The sequence below is a fragment of the Engystomops pustulosus genome, chromosome 11 (genome assembly GCF_040894005.1).
Source record: "Engystomops pustulosus chromosome 11, aEngPut4.maternal, whole genome shotgun sequence".
Taxonomy (NCBI): Eukaryota; Metazoa; Chordata; class Amphibia; order Anura; family Leptodactylidae; genus Engystomops; species Engystomops pustulosus.
In genome coordinates, this window is record NC_092421.1 from 6,366,866 (window position 1) to 6,381,330 (window position 14,465).

Here is a 14,465-nt window from a genome sequence, read left to right on the forward strand (position 1 = left end):
AATGATTATGCACCTGCATGTTTTGTTGTTGCCATGTATCCATGACGACCTTCCGGGGCCGGCGCTTAAAACACGCCTGCCCTGGGAGGATGACGTCAGAGGCTAGAGAAAGCGCTGTCTAGCGCGAAACGGCCCGTCGCCTTGCCGCATGTCGGCGTCCTGTACCACCTGTGTTGTGACGAATAAATACTGAAGCGTTCCTGGTGAGTGCCGCGATTTTCTTTATACCTACTCAAGACTGCACTGTTTTCCTGCTGAGCACCACCGGTGGCTTCATCACACTGCAATATATGCCACACGTCACCCTTAAGGAACCGGGGCTCAATTGTACTGCAGGGTGTTTGGGGGTAGTGCCAGAGCCACTTTTTTCTCTCCCTGGTGTGGAGTAATAAATGTGATGTAGTCAGTAATAAATGTGGAGCAGTCAGTAATAAATGTGGAGCAGTCAGTAATAAATGTGATACAGTCAGTAATAAATGTGGAGCAGTCAGTAATAAATGTGATACAGTCAGTAATAAATGTGGAGCAGTCAGTAATAAATGTGATGCAGTCAGTAATAAATGTGGTGCAGTCAGTGATAAATGTGGTGCAGTCAGTAATAAATGTGGAGCAGTCAGTAATAAATGTGGAGCAGTCAGTAATAAATGTGGTGCAGTCAGTGATAAATGTGATGCAGTCAGTGATAAATGTGGAGCAGTCAGTAATAAATGTGATACAGTCAGTAATAAATGTGATGCAGTCAGTAATAAATGTGATGCAGTCAGTAATAAATGTGGAGCAGTCAGTAATAAATGTGGTGCAGTCAGTAATAAATGTGATGCAGTCAGTAATAAATGTGATGCAGTCAGTAATAAATGTGATGCAGTCAGTAATAAATGTGGAGCAGTCAGTAATAAATGTGGAGCAGTCAGTAATAAATGTGGAGCAGTCAGTAATAAATGTGGAGCAGTCAGTAATAAATGTGATACAGTCAGTAATAAATGTGGAGCAGTCAGTAATAAATGTGGAGCAGTCAGTAATAAATGTGATGTAGTCAGTAATAAATGTGGAGCAGTCAGTAATAAATGTGATACAGTCAGTAATAAATGTGGAGCAGTCAGTAATAAATGTGGAGCAGTCAGTAATAAATGTGATGTAGTCAGTAATAAATGTGGAGCAGTCAGTAATAAATGTGGAGCAGTCAGTAATAAATGTGGAGCAGTCAGTAATAAATGTGATACAGTCAGTAATAAATGTGGAGCAGTCAGTAATAAATGTGATGCAGTCAGTAATAAATGTGGTGCAGTCAGTGATAAATGTGGAGCAGTCGGTAATAAATGTGGTGCAGTCAGTAATAAATGTGGTGCAGTCAGTAATACCATATATACTCGAGTATAAGCCAACCCGAGTATAAGCTGAGGCCCCTAATTTTACCACAAAATACTGGGAAAACCTATTGACTCGAGTATAAGCCGAGGGTGGGAAATGCATTGGTCACAGCCACCCCAGTGTATATAGCCTGCCAGCCCCTGCCCCAGTGTATATAGCCTGCCAGACCCTGCCCCAGTGTACAGTGTACGGACAGATCGCACAGAAGATATACAGGGGTCGCCGGAAAGGTGAGTTTAGATATATTTATTTTTTTGACTCCAGTATAAGCCGAGTTTGGGGTTTTCATCACATTTTTTGTGCTGAAAAACTAGGCTTATACTCGAGTATATAAGGTAAATGTGGAGCAGTCATTAATAAATCTGGTGCACGTTCAGTCCCTTTAGGTGACATTTTTTCTGTCTTGTCGGATACAGAGCAGCTGTGACACAAAACTGGCGCAGACACTTTATTAATGTGGTCTCTGAGTTGTGTATTATAAATGTTCTGCAACAGCTTAAGTGTAAATAGGGAGGTTCTGCGGTAGTTGGCTCGTGTATTGGGAGGTTCTGCCGCAGCTGGCGCTTGTATATTGGGAGGTTCTGCCGCAGCTAGCGCTTGTATTGGGAGGTCCTGCAGCAGCTGGTGCTTGTATTGGGAGGTTCTGCAGCAGCTGGTGCTTGTATTGGGAGGTTCTGCAGCAGCTGGTGCTTGTATTGGGAGGTTCTGCAGCAGCTGGTGCTTGTATTGGGAGGTTCTGCAGCAGCTGGTGCTTTTATTGGAGGTTCTGCAGCAGCTGGCTCATGTATTGGGAGTTTCTGTGGCAGCTGGTGCTTGTATTGGGAGGTTCTGCAGGAGCTGGCCTGTATTTTGGGGGTTTTGCGGTAGTTGGCTCGTGTATTTGGAGGTTCTGCAGCAGCTGGTGCTTGTATTGGGAGGTTCTGCAGCAGCTGGTGCTTGTATTGGGAGGTTCTGCAGCAGCTGGTGCTTGTATTGGGAGTTTCTGCCGCAGCTGTTGCTTGTATTGGGAGTTTTTGCTGCAGCTGGTATTGGGAGGTTCTGCCGCAGCTGGTGCTTGTATTGGGAGGTTCTGCAGCAGCTAGCGCTTGTATTCGGAGGTTCTGCCGCAGCTGGTGCTTGTATTTGGAGGTTCTGCAGTGGCTGACACATGTAATGGGGGGTTCTGCAGCGGGTGGCGCATGTATTGGGAGGTTCTGCAGCAGTTGGCGCATGAAGTGGAAGGTTCTGCTGCTCCTGTTCCTGCTTCTTAGTGACTTTAGTAAAATGATGCAAGAAGTCCAGAGATTTAACCCTTCCTCTGCTTTCTTGTGGCTAATGGCTCTTCAGACTAGCAGTGTAAGGGTTAAACCTCCGGACTAGTCGGTGCTGAGGACACCCGGCCCATACGCTGGTACTGAGCAGGAGCCGCCATACTGATGGGTCTCACCACTATCAAGGGTTTCCATTATCTTCTTCCATTATGGAGAATATCAGGGACCGGCAGTAAATAGAAGCCCCTCCCCCAGCGCCAGAACTGATACCGTTACTTATAATAGAGGAACATGCGCAGCCGCCGGCGTTATTATTACAGATATTAGTACAGGAGACGGGATGTAAGGAAACCTCCTGCAGGGCTTCATCCACTGCTGCTCTATGTTATTCTCCTCCATAGTAGGGAGAGATCATGGAAACCCTTATGCAACACTGAGGACCTATGGTTGGAGGGGGCCCCAGCCGAAACTTTGCTATGGGGCCCACTCATTCCTCGTTACCCACTGTTACTACACCATGTATAGAGAGAGGAAAGATAACCCGGCTCCTTGTAAGTCAAAAATTGAGGAGAATTTATTTACTCCAGAATAAACAGTATAGTAACCCCACAGCGCTCACCTCTCCAGCCGGAGCACCCGCTTTACCTCCTTCCCACCAGCGCTCCAGCGGTCACAGCATCTCATCTCTGTTTCTCCTTATACCTTGCAATCTGTGCCTGATGAAGGTGTGAATTTATAAAACCCGAAACATTGCAAAATAATAATTTCTGTTGGCTACTGTTTATTCTGGATTAAATAAATTCTCCTCAATTTTTGACCTATAAGCAGTGCCGAGTGATCTTTACTCGCGATATGCAGCAAAGACTTACCGGCTATGGAGGGGGCTCAGCCCGTGAGCCCTCTCCATGCATCCGACGCACGCCGTACTATCACGCCGGGAAGGGGTAAAAAACACAATACAAATTAAAATTCAGGAGCAAAAGAGTAACAATGCAATTACATGACAAGAATCTCCAAAACCAAGCATAAGCAAGTCACATGTGGGATACAGTCAAGATGATTGTGTAGAACATGATGGTCTCATATTCAGGTAGTGGAGGGTGAGATACGGAGTCTGAAAGACAAAAGTTCAAATTGATGACTACACACAGACACTCACACATATATTATCTATAGTATATTAATACATTAAAGGGGTTGTCCGGGTGTTAAAAATTACTGAGGGCGGGGCTGGGGTGGGCTGGTTAAACATAATAAACATGTACTTACCTCGTCCGGCACTGCTGATGTCCTGCGCCGTGGTCCGTCTCTTCTGTGCGCCGGTTTGTATACAGGGGTGCACATGGAGCTTCCGGCCAGCCAGAAGCTCCCATCCGACGCCATCTCCCAGCCCTTACAATGCTGAGAGACAGGGACAGATGGGAGGAGCCGGCCACATCGCGGACCGGTAGCTCCCTGTGCGCGGCTCCTGTGTCCCTGTAAACAAACAGGGGCACGGATCGAAGGGACCGCGGCATGGGACATTGGCGGCGCCGGACGAGGTAAGTACAAGTTTATTATGTTTAACTAGCCCACCCCAGCCCCGCCCTCAGTCATTTTTAACAGCCGGATAACCCCCTTTAAATATATTTGCCATGGCTGTCTGCCATATTTATATATTAAGAGCCACCAGCACCTGCCATTACTAAAAACCCCAAAATATTTGCACCCAAATTCTAATTTTACGTTATCTTTATCTAGCCACACAAGAAAATGCCGGCTGACACAGCGAATCGGAAGAAGGCGAATGCCTATGCAGCGGTGGCCGTGGACCCAGATACTGGATATAGCACTCCTGGCGCATTTGAGCTGGAAAGGATATTTTGGCACGGAGCACCCAAATTCTCCCATGTTAATGAAGTATTTCCCAACTTGTATATTGGAGATGAGTGAGTATAGTTAGAGTAGATTATAACTTAAAGTGTGTGTTCAGCTGATAACATGTGTCCGCACTCCACAGTATATGGAAAAATTGTAAAATGCGTGTGAGCAGAGATGATTGGAGAACTTGCTGAAAATGGCGAGGGTCTGACTAAAGCTACATGAGCCCAGGAATCACTAAGGCTGTAGGGATTTGTGGTGCCAGAAAACTGAATGTAGGTCATGAATCAGCTGCCTGACAGTTATTGCTGTGGATGATGATGGGGTTTTAAGTTTTTATGTAAATTGTGGTGAAATACATTTTTCCCCTCTGGTTTTTGCCGTGGCTTTGCTGCGGATTAATTATCTTAAAGGAAACCTACCACTATGGATCTACCTATGAAGGTAGATGGGTGGTAGGTGGATCTATTGAACGTGAGGATAGACCTTTTAAGCATTAATCCTCACATCCCCGCAATCTTTTAATAACTTTAATTTCCCTAATATGCAGATTTGCAGAGGCTACTGGGCCGTGGAGTAGGCGGAGCTGAGGCTACATGGCGCAGCTACTCCAAGCCGCAATAGCCTCTATAATCCTCCTACCAGAAATCTTTGGCGCGCAGAACAGCAGGTCCCCGTCTGAGCGGTCACTGCTCCAAAGGTGCGAGGAGCTGCGTGCCAAAGATGTCTGGTAGGAGGATCAAAGAGGCTACTGAGGCGTGGAGTAGCTGCGCCGTGTAGCCTCATCTCCGGCTACTCCACCCCCCAGTAGTCTCTTTAACACTCCTACCAGATGTCCTTGGTGCACAGCTCCTCATAGCTGCACGCCCTCATCCTCAAAGCCTGCAGTTCTGCGTATGCGCAAAGGACAGGCTTTGCGGACTAGGGCGTGCAGCTACAAAGACATCTGGTAGGAGGATCAAAGAGGCTACTGGGGCGTGGAGTAGCAGCTCCGCCTACTCCACGCCCCAGTAGCCTCTTTAGTAAATCTGCATATTAGGGAATTAAAAGTTATTAAAAGATTGCGAGACGTGAGGATTTGCCCTTAACGTCCTATAGATGCACCTACCACCCAATCTACATTTATAGGTAGATCCGTGGTGGTAGGTTTCCTTTAACAGAAATTCTGCAGTGATATCTGTGTCCCTAGCCTAAAGGGAAATGCATCATGTAAGCAGCATGTTATACAGCAGGAGTAACTGAGCGGATTTATGTTTCCTTAGGGTGATGTGAAGGATGGCCGTACTGTACTTTGTGATGGATATTTCTTTTATTTCTTTTTTTTTCCAATAGAAAAACAGCATTGGACCGCGATGGGTTGGAGAAAAATGGCTTCACTCACATTCTCAATGCGGCACACGGGCGCTGGAACGTAGACACGGGGGCAGAGTATTACAGCGACATGGACGTGGAGTATTATGGAGTGGAGGCAGCAGATCTACCTACCTTTGACCTAAGTCCATTTTTTTATCCTGCAGCTGAGTTCATCCGGAAAGCGCTAAACAAGTCAGATAGTAAGTGTGCGCGCTTCACCTGTTTCAGCGTCATCCTCTCTCTCCGTGGAATCTGGCTGATTCGGCGCCAATTGTGTTTTTGTTGAACACTGTTAGTGTGAACATGGGTTCAAACTTGCTGGCTGTTTGGATTGATTATCCCCACTCCCATCAGTCTAATGCAGCCTGGTTCTGGTCCAACATTAATTAACCCGCTGTTACTGACAGGTTCCCTCTCTAATAATTTTACTCCCTTGTTCTCTGCTTTGTCCAGATCTCAGAGTTCTGAGTTGTCAATGTTTGGGGCTTCCGATATCACGTAAGAGTTCTGCCCACTCTTTTAGGGTGTTGGCTGTAGAAGATTCTTAATTAGCTCTCAAATTTTCTTGTAAATTTTGATCTCTGTGTCCTGGTATTTTGAATTTTGGCTTGTGTTTTAACTACTATCTGCTCTTATGATATTTATTTTTTTTAACTACGTTTGTCCTCTTGGTTCCTCCCCGAATCTTCTAACTTCTCTTATTTGTTTGCAAACTCTAAGACAGGACAAAACTATACTTATAATGGTTCAGAGTCTCGCCGACACAGACTCAACTTCGGCCTATGGTCAGACCATGACTAAGCTCTAAGGAGCGAAACGCGTAGGTTATTTGCTGGATACCATGTTATGGGAGTGTGCACCTTTCCTTCAAGCATGTTTTTACTGGAATTGAAATAAACGGAAAACTTTTGCATCTTCAATCCTCCGACGCGCTGGTGTCTTTTTCTTTGGATTGTGTTTGTGCTCGAAGTTCATGGAGCTATCGTGACCCGTGCGCTGGAGGTAAATTGGACGGAAGGTGAGCTGGAGCAGTGGCTCCAATCCGGAGACTAAGCAGGAGATGCTGATGTGAATAGTATGTGGAGGCCGAGCTCTCTTTCCGGTTTGGTGCTGAAGCTGTGAATCCCCTCCCACTATGTGACATATTTCATTGGTTATGGCTCAAGCACGTCACAGGGGCTTGGCGCCGGCCACCCAATGATGTACCATCATCTCATTGGTTCTGGCTCATCAAGAGGGCGCACATTGAAACTGACAGATGACATAGGTGAACCTGAGTGAAGATGCCCCCCCACCTTGTTCAAATCAAACAAAATTAGTGTCAAACGTTTGTGCTGGTTTGTGCAGCAGAAATTTTCGTTTTTGCTGCTAACGTTTTTAGGATATTAATGAAAGTTTCCAGAGGTCATCAGAGGTAAACCAGCAGCCCCCCCCCCCACCACATTGCCCAAACAAAACCAAATTGGTGAACAATTCTGCTACTTTTGTGTTGGTTTGTGCTGCTCAAATTTTTGTTTGTGCTGCTTTTGTTTTGAATAAATGAACAAAAAATTAAAATCACCAGGGGGAGCTAGCAAACACATTGTACTTTGGAAGAAATTAACTCTGATGACCTCTGGAAAAAAGTATGAATATATTAAAAATGATAGCGGCACAAACGAAAAATTTTTGCTGCACAAACCAGCACAAACGTAGCACTGTAGTTTGACACCAGTTTTGTTCGATTTGGTTAATGTGGGGGGGCTGCTTGAACTTTTGACCTTTAATTTTTTGTTCATATATTCAAAACAAAAGCAGCACAAACAAAAATTTGAGCAGCACAAACCAGCACAAATGTAGCAAAATTGTTCGGCACCAGTTTGGTTTGGTTTGGGCAATGTGGGGGGGCTGGTTGACCTCTGATGACCTCTGAAAACTTTCATTAATATCTTAAAAACAATAGCGGCACAAACAAAAATTTTTGCTGCACAAACCAGCACAAACATTTGACCCCAATTTTGAATAAGGTGGGGGGGGGGCAACTTCACTCAGGTCATAGGTGAAGTATAAGGAATCTCAGCACCCATCATCCTTTTCCGAGGGTTTGTAAGAGATACCTTGCACACATCTCCACACTCCCTCCAGTGGACTTTCCAAGGGAGGCAAGGCCACTTTGCTAGTAGTACTGTCGGGTGACTGACACATCAAATATCAAGATGACACCAGCCAGCAGCTGATGATAGCGAACACTTGCACAAACCCAAAAGAGTATTTTACTGCATCTCCCACACGTCAGTATACAGATAAAAAGCTTGATTATTGGCAGGTTGTTAGAGAGGTTAAACAGATCCGGAATGATACATACAGAAAACATCAGTAATTAAAAGCATCCAAAGGTTAAAGCTTCATTTAATCCATTCGGTGCACACGTATCCAAGTTAAAATATCCACCTCGTTTCCCTCTGCAGCGATGGTCTTTTCCAGTCCCCACCTCTAGGGTTTTTGGGGATAATGTCTATACCATGGAATCTTAGACATTTAGTATCACCATTAGGACCTGTGTTCACATGTCTTGCTACTGGTTTGTCCCTTTCTTTCACAACGTCCCTTATATGTTCACCGACGTCTTACTTCTCTCTCCGTTTTTCCTATAGATTCCATCCCGCATTAACATTCTGCCCAATATCTCACCCCAATTACAGGCTTGATTTTATATCCACGGCCTGTCACGTTTGAAGTAAAGGTTTTTGTGGATTTTGTAGAGGGGCAGGCCACGCATCCACTAGGAACCGCTTGGTTTTGTGGACCCCAGCCAAGTTATAGTTTGTCTTTGGTCCTCAGTGTAGTGGCTGCACTTAGTGACCTACATTTTCTATAGGTCATCTATGGGTAGTCACCTAGGACCTCCTAGGGGTCAAGCATTAGAGTGTCTCAGTGTTTTTGAACAAGTTCCCTTAGTTGTCCAGAACCATTGTTATAAGTGGTGATCAGTCTGACCCTCTTGTCTACGGGAGGTTTTGGTTTATCTTGTAAGAGTTCACATCTATTTCTGGACTCTGCAAATCTAAATGCTAGAGGCTTCTCTCAGGATCTTTTTAGGGGAGCCCTTGCCTAGAAATCGATCACGTAGATCGTGTGCCTGCTTTAAAAAGATATTTTTGTCGGAACAATTACTCAAGTTCTGGCCCTTGGGGATGATTTTTCTCAAGGGAGTGGGATGGCGACTCTCCCATCTAGGAAGGGAATTACTTGCTGTGACGAAACACATCTGTCTTTAGCGTTTCATTTGGTTCTCTATATATTAGGACAGTGGTGGCGAACCTATGGCACGGGTGCCAGAGGTGGCACTCAGAGCCCTCTCTATGGGCACCTGTGCCATCACCCCAGGGCAGGGTTTGCCAGACAGACTCAAGGCCTCTTGCAGTCCCAGGCAGCCCAGGACCCTAGAAGGAAGCTACAATGATAATCCAAACTTCTTCTCCTCCTTTCTACTGTATTAGGGTCCTGTGAAAGTAATAAGTTACTGCTTAAATTGTCGCATCGGCACTTTGCAAAAAATATATGGGTTTTCTGTGTCTAAAAGGTTTGCCATCACTGTATTAGGACATCAAGGAAGGGAAGTTTGTCGTGATGTGTCTCAAAGGGGAATCTAAGACCCAGTTGAGGATCGAAAAAAAATCTTCTGAATGTTCCCTGTATACCCCTCCAGATGACAAATATGTTGTCTATAAACCTAAGCCAAACTTCCACATTTTGATGGGTATCACGGAAAACCACCGTTTCCTCCCACCGGGCCAGGAGCAAGTTGGCATAGGTTAGCGCACGGGCCGACCCATCGCTGTGCCCCCGAGCCGGTGGTAGTATTTTCCATCAAACAGAAAAAAAGTTTTGTGTTAGAACCGTAAAGACTTCTCTATGAATTCATTGTAGGGATTAAAGGGGTCGTCCACTTTCAGTAAATAATTATTATCATTTGTGTAATGAAAAATGAGAAAATTTTCCAATATACTTATTGTATCAACTCCTCATGGTTTTCTAGATCTCTGCTTGCTGTACTTCTATAGAAAGCTTCATTGTTTACTTCAAGTGGTAAGAATCTGTCCATGCCGATGTGATGGAGGTGCAGGAGCCGTTATTATCACTGAGAGTAATAGGAGGTGTGTGATAATCATGCACCTGTGTGACATCACATCACCATGCACAGAGTCTATCCATTGTAAAGTAAATAGAGAAGCTTTCTATAGAAGCAAAGCAAGCAGAGATCTAGAAAACGGCAAAGAATTGATACATAAAGTATATTGTAAATAATATCCATTATTTGCTGAAAGTGGTTTAATCCTTTAAATTGTATGCAAATGTGAGAAAACAGGAGACTGCCAAAGTACCAAAGTCATGAAGAATTGACGAGTACAAGGCCACTGCATGATGACGTCACGGGCGACGATCCGAGCCAAGATGGAAGCGCCCATGCGCCACCGCCTTGTTAATGGCGGTGGCAGTTTTGCATCAAAGAGTTAACACCCGTGATCGGTGCTAGGGACGGGTGTTTGCTTCATTGTACAGCTAACACCCGCTGAGTATGAAGAGGGCTCAGCCTGTGAGCAAGCTTCATACTCCCCCATAGGCAACAGGACGTACAGTAAAGTCCAAATGCGGTAAGGGGTTAAAATAGTCTTCATTGATCTCTTTGCTTTATGAATGGACGCCTTTCATAAAAGTATCGTTTGTCAGGGAAAGTAGCATTGTGGACCAATATGCAGGAGCCTGATGGGGGTTTTCTTTAATTAATCGGTTGATGGATGAGGCTTGATTGGCCTGTATCTTTATTCAACCTAATCTGCTATGATAAATGTACACAGTAGCTAAAAATAGTAGAAAAATAGTATAGAGCAAACATATGGGTAAAGCTAACTAACACGAATTGGAAAAAAAAAAAAAAAAAAAAGGAATCAAATTTTTTAAAAAACCTCTTCAAATTCTCTTCTTCATAACGAAAATGATTAACCAATGTCTGAGCAGCCACCGATAAGTCTGGTGGATTCACCAGTATCAACTCTATATCAGAACAGGAAAAATATCGAGGAATCCAATTGACATTAACACCTGACTTTTTAAATCCAAAAGTAGCATCATAAAATACGCACTTAAGACGTGGACAGGCGAAAAGTGGCACTTGGTTAAGCAGGTTCCATAAATGACATGGGTAAGTATAGATTTGTAATAAAGATTTAAAGGGCTCGTCCACTTTCAGTAAATAATTGATATGTGTAATGAAAAGTTATACAATTTTCCAATATACTTTCTGTATCAATTCCTCGTGGTTTTCTAGATCTCTGCTTGCTGTCCTGCTATAGAAAGCTTCTATGTTTACTTCCAGTGATAGCAATCTGTCCCTGGTCATGTGATGGATACTCAGGTGCAGGAGCCGTTAGTATCACAGAGAGTAATGAGCGCTGTGTGATACTACTACCGGCTCCTGCACCTGTGTGACATCACAACTATGGACAGATTCTTACCGCTGGCAGTAAACTTAGAAGCTTTCTATAGAAGGACAGCAAGCAGAGATCTAGAAACTTTCCATTACACAAACAATATTACATATTTGCTGGAAGTAGACAACCCCTTTAAGGTTTTAAAGACACTGGATTCCGCCATATCTTATCTCGCTGTTCAGTGATGACCTCCAGGTTTACACATGCATTAGGCTCCCGCCGGCACGGAGGTTATACTTAGTGAACAACGTGTGGGTGACCGTTTAGGAACGTTTCCTTTTCTTATTTGCTTCATCATAATGGGGCAGATTTACTTACCCGGCCCATTCGCGATCCAGCAGCGCGTTCTCTGAACAGGATTCGGGTCCGGACGGGATTTATGAAGGTAGTTCCTCCGCTGTCCACCAGGTGGCGCTGCTGCGCTGAAAATCATCTGAACGCGCCGGAATACACCGAGCTGGACCAGGTGAAGGTAAGCGCGTCCCAAGCGACACATTTTCGGTTCTTAAATGCGGCGGTTTTTCCGAATACGTCAGGTTTTCGTTCGGCCACGCCCCCCCGATTTCCGTCGCGTGCATGCCAGCGCCGATGCGCCACAATCCGATCGCGTGCGCCAAAATCCTGGGGCAATTCAGGTACAATCGGCGCAAATCGGAAATATTCGGGTAACACGTCGGGAAAACGCGAATCGGGCCCTTAGTAAATGACCCCCAATATTTAGAATATTCTACACTGTAACAATTTTCTGATATGTAGACATTTACATTTCAATGTTCTATTCAGAAATTGTATCAATTCTAAACAAAGTGTTTTGTGCTTTTGTACGTAGGTAAGATTCTTGTTCATTGTGCCATGGGCCGGAGCCGTTCGGCCTCTCTCGTCCTCGCGTACCTGATGATCTATGAGAAAATGACAATAGTTGATGCTGTTGCCCAAGTTCTGAAGCATCGCTGCATCCTTCCTAATCGCGGTTTCCTGAAGCAGCTGCGGCAACTGGACATAGAACTGGCGATAGAGAGGAGAGCGGCGCGGGACGCAGAAAACGGTTTTGACAAGAGCAAATGAAACAAATTACGAAATACATCATTTAAAAATATATTGTGATAGAAACTTTCTTTCCTCTCTAATTTCATACTGCAAAAAATTGTTTCGGGAAAGACAGAGACCCAAGTTGAAGCTGGTGGCCCCCAATCTATAATATGTTCATAGTATTGTCTCTCTGCAAGGTAAAGAAACAATTTACGGGCTTTCTTAGGATTTTGATCTTTTTTAAATTGCACCTCATGCCCCCACCCTTCCCCCCTTAAAGGGGTACTCCAGGAATACAAACATCTGAAACAAAAACCCATGCGGCTATAAAGAAATCAATATAACAAAACTCAATGTCATTAGTTACAAAATAGAACTGAAATAGTTTGATTTTATGATTCACAAAAAGTTTCTAAAGTAGGCGGAGTTATCACAAAGATGACCGACACTGGAAACTACAAGTCCCATGATCCCTCAGTTCTCAGTTACTCCTCCTCCCTCTTATGCCCTGCCCCCAGTGATGATGTAACAGACTGTCCTGCTCTGTTACCATAGTAATGATGTGTAACTGCCATCACCACACAGCGGCCATACTGGATGCACTGCAACCAACCGACTACAGCCAAACATAGTGGTGATCACATGACCTCCCCCGGCAGCTGCAGGACATGTGATGTGGACATGTGACTAGCGGCATCTTCTGTCCTGTGTCTCCTCTGTGCGGAGGAAATTAACGGACTGATAAAGGGCCGGGAGCATTTTATTTCTCCATCACAGTCTATGTCAGCAGAATTTTTCTGCTAAGGGGAGCAACATTTTAAATAACAACTAATTACACATCAGCTTCTATTTTACTGACCCATTTGTATATGAATTATGCCGATTCCTGGAATACCCCTTTAAGTTGGATCCTTGGGAAAGGTTTCTCTTCATCATGATTGTGAAATCTGGCCAGTCTTTAGCAATGACTTGTGGAGGTATCTGATAAAAGTTACTTTATATTCTCTTTACCAAATCCAATCATTATGAGAGGACGTTTACTGATAGTCTTACAGAAAAGATGTCTGCTGCTTCCGCTCGACCTTAAGGAGCGATTAACAAGGAGCACCCAGACATTTTCTGAAAAATAATACTAAAAAAGTTTAGAGTTTACAAAAATGGAAGTATTTTTACCTGATTTGTACAATTATTTATACTGTGGGTGTCGTGTGCAGCTCCTTTACATTTTGATGTTTAAAACATTTATATAATAAATGACTATTTAATGTTCATTCTTGATCGCATTATTCTGTACGTATGTATAGATGGTAAATGGTCACCATCACTTAACAATGATACCACTGGGATTTTTAGCATCAGGAAAGTTTTTTTTTTTTATCTGCAATTTATCCCTTTCCATTGGGTAGTGAAGTCCATGGAAATCTCCCACCTCTAAAACTTCCACAAGCTACAACTGGGCTCATAGTTTACGTTTTTCAATGTAATGGTGGTTGTGGAAGTTTCTTTTTTAACACATTCACTTAAAGAAGACCTTTCACCACCTCACTCATGTCTCATGTGGAGATTAAAATACCATTCTGTAGGGGCTTCTAGACAGATTCAGAAGCATTTTGAATTTTCTTTCCAGTCCCCGCGCATCGCAGAGATATCAGTCGCAGTATCTGACCATTATAGAGAGAGAGGAGGATCTGGAGCAGAAGAGAAGGTGTACGTTAGGATAATCTTCTGACGCTGTCCAATCAGTGGTAGCCGGATGTCAGAGAAGTGAGTGCGGATGCGCGCGGCCTGAGCGCAGGATTTAATATTCAAATTGTGTCGCAACAAATGCACTTTCATGCACCAGGAAGAAGAAGGTGAACTCCGGGGACCTGAGCGGGGAAGTGACACATGCAGGATATCAGACGCACGATCTTAGTGACTTCCCACACAGCGCATTATACATGGACAATGAACTTACATGCACCAGGAAGAAGGTGAACTCCAGGGACCTGAGCGGGGAAGCGACACATGCAGGATATCGGGTGCAGCATCTTAGTGACTCCCCACACAGCACATTATACACGGACAATGCACTTACATGCACCAGGAAGAAGAAGGTGAACTCCAGGGACCTGAGCGGGGAAGCGACACATGC

At 44.3% G+C, this 14,465-nt stretch overlaps 1 protein-coding gene across 3 annotated transcripts in view; it reads left to right on the forward strand.

Moving 5' to 3' along the window:
- The window catches only part of LOC140105953 (dual specificity phosphatase 29-like), a 40,195-nt gene extending 26,593 nt beyond the window's left edge, over positions 1-13,602 (forward strand). For all 3 annotated transcript variants that reach the window (XM_072130077.1, XM_072130078.1, XM_072130079.1), the window contains exons 2-4: positions 4,359-4,546; positions 5,811-6,031; positions 12,132-13,602. In XM_072130077.1, the coding sequence (XP_071986178.1) occupies positions 4,371-4,546; positions 5,811-6,031; positions 12,132-12,367 (633 nt within the window). In that variant the 5' untranslated portion in view covers positions 4,359-4,370 and the 3' untranslated portion in view covers positions 12,368-13,602. The remainder of the gene's footprint in view (positions 1-4,358; positions 4,547-5,810; positions 6,032-12,131) is intronic.
- The last annotated feature ends 863 nt before the right edge of the window (positions 13,603-14,465 follow it).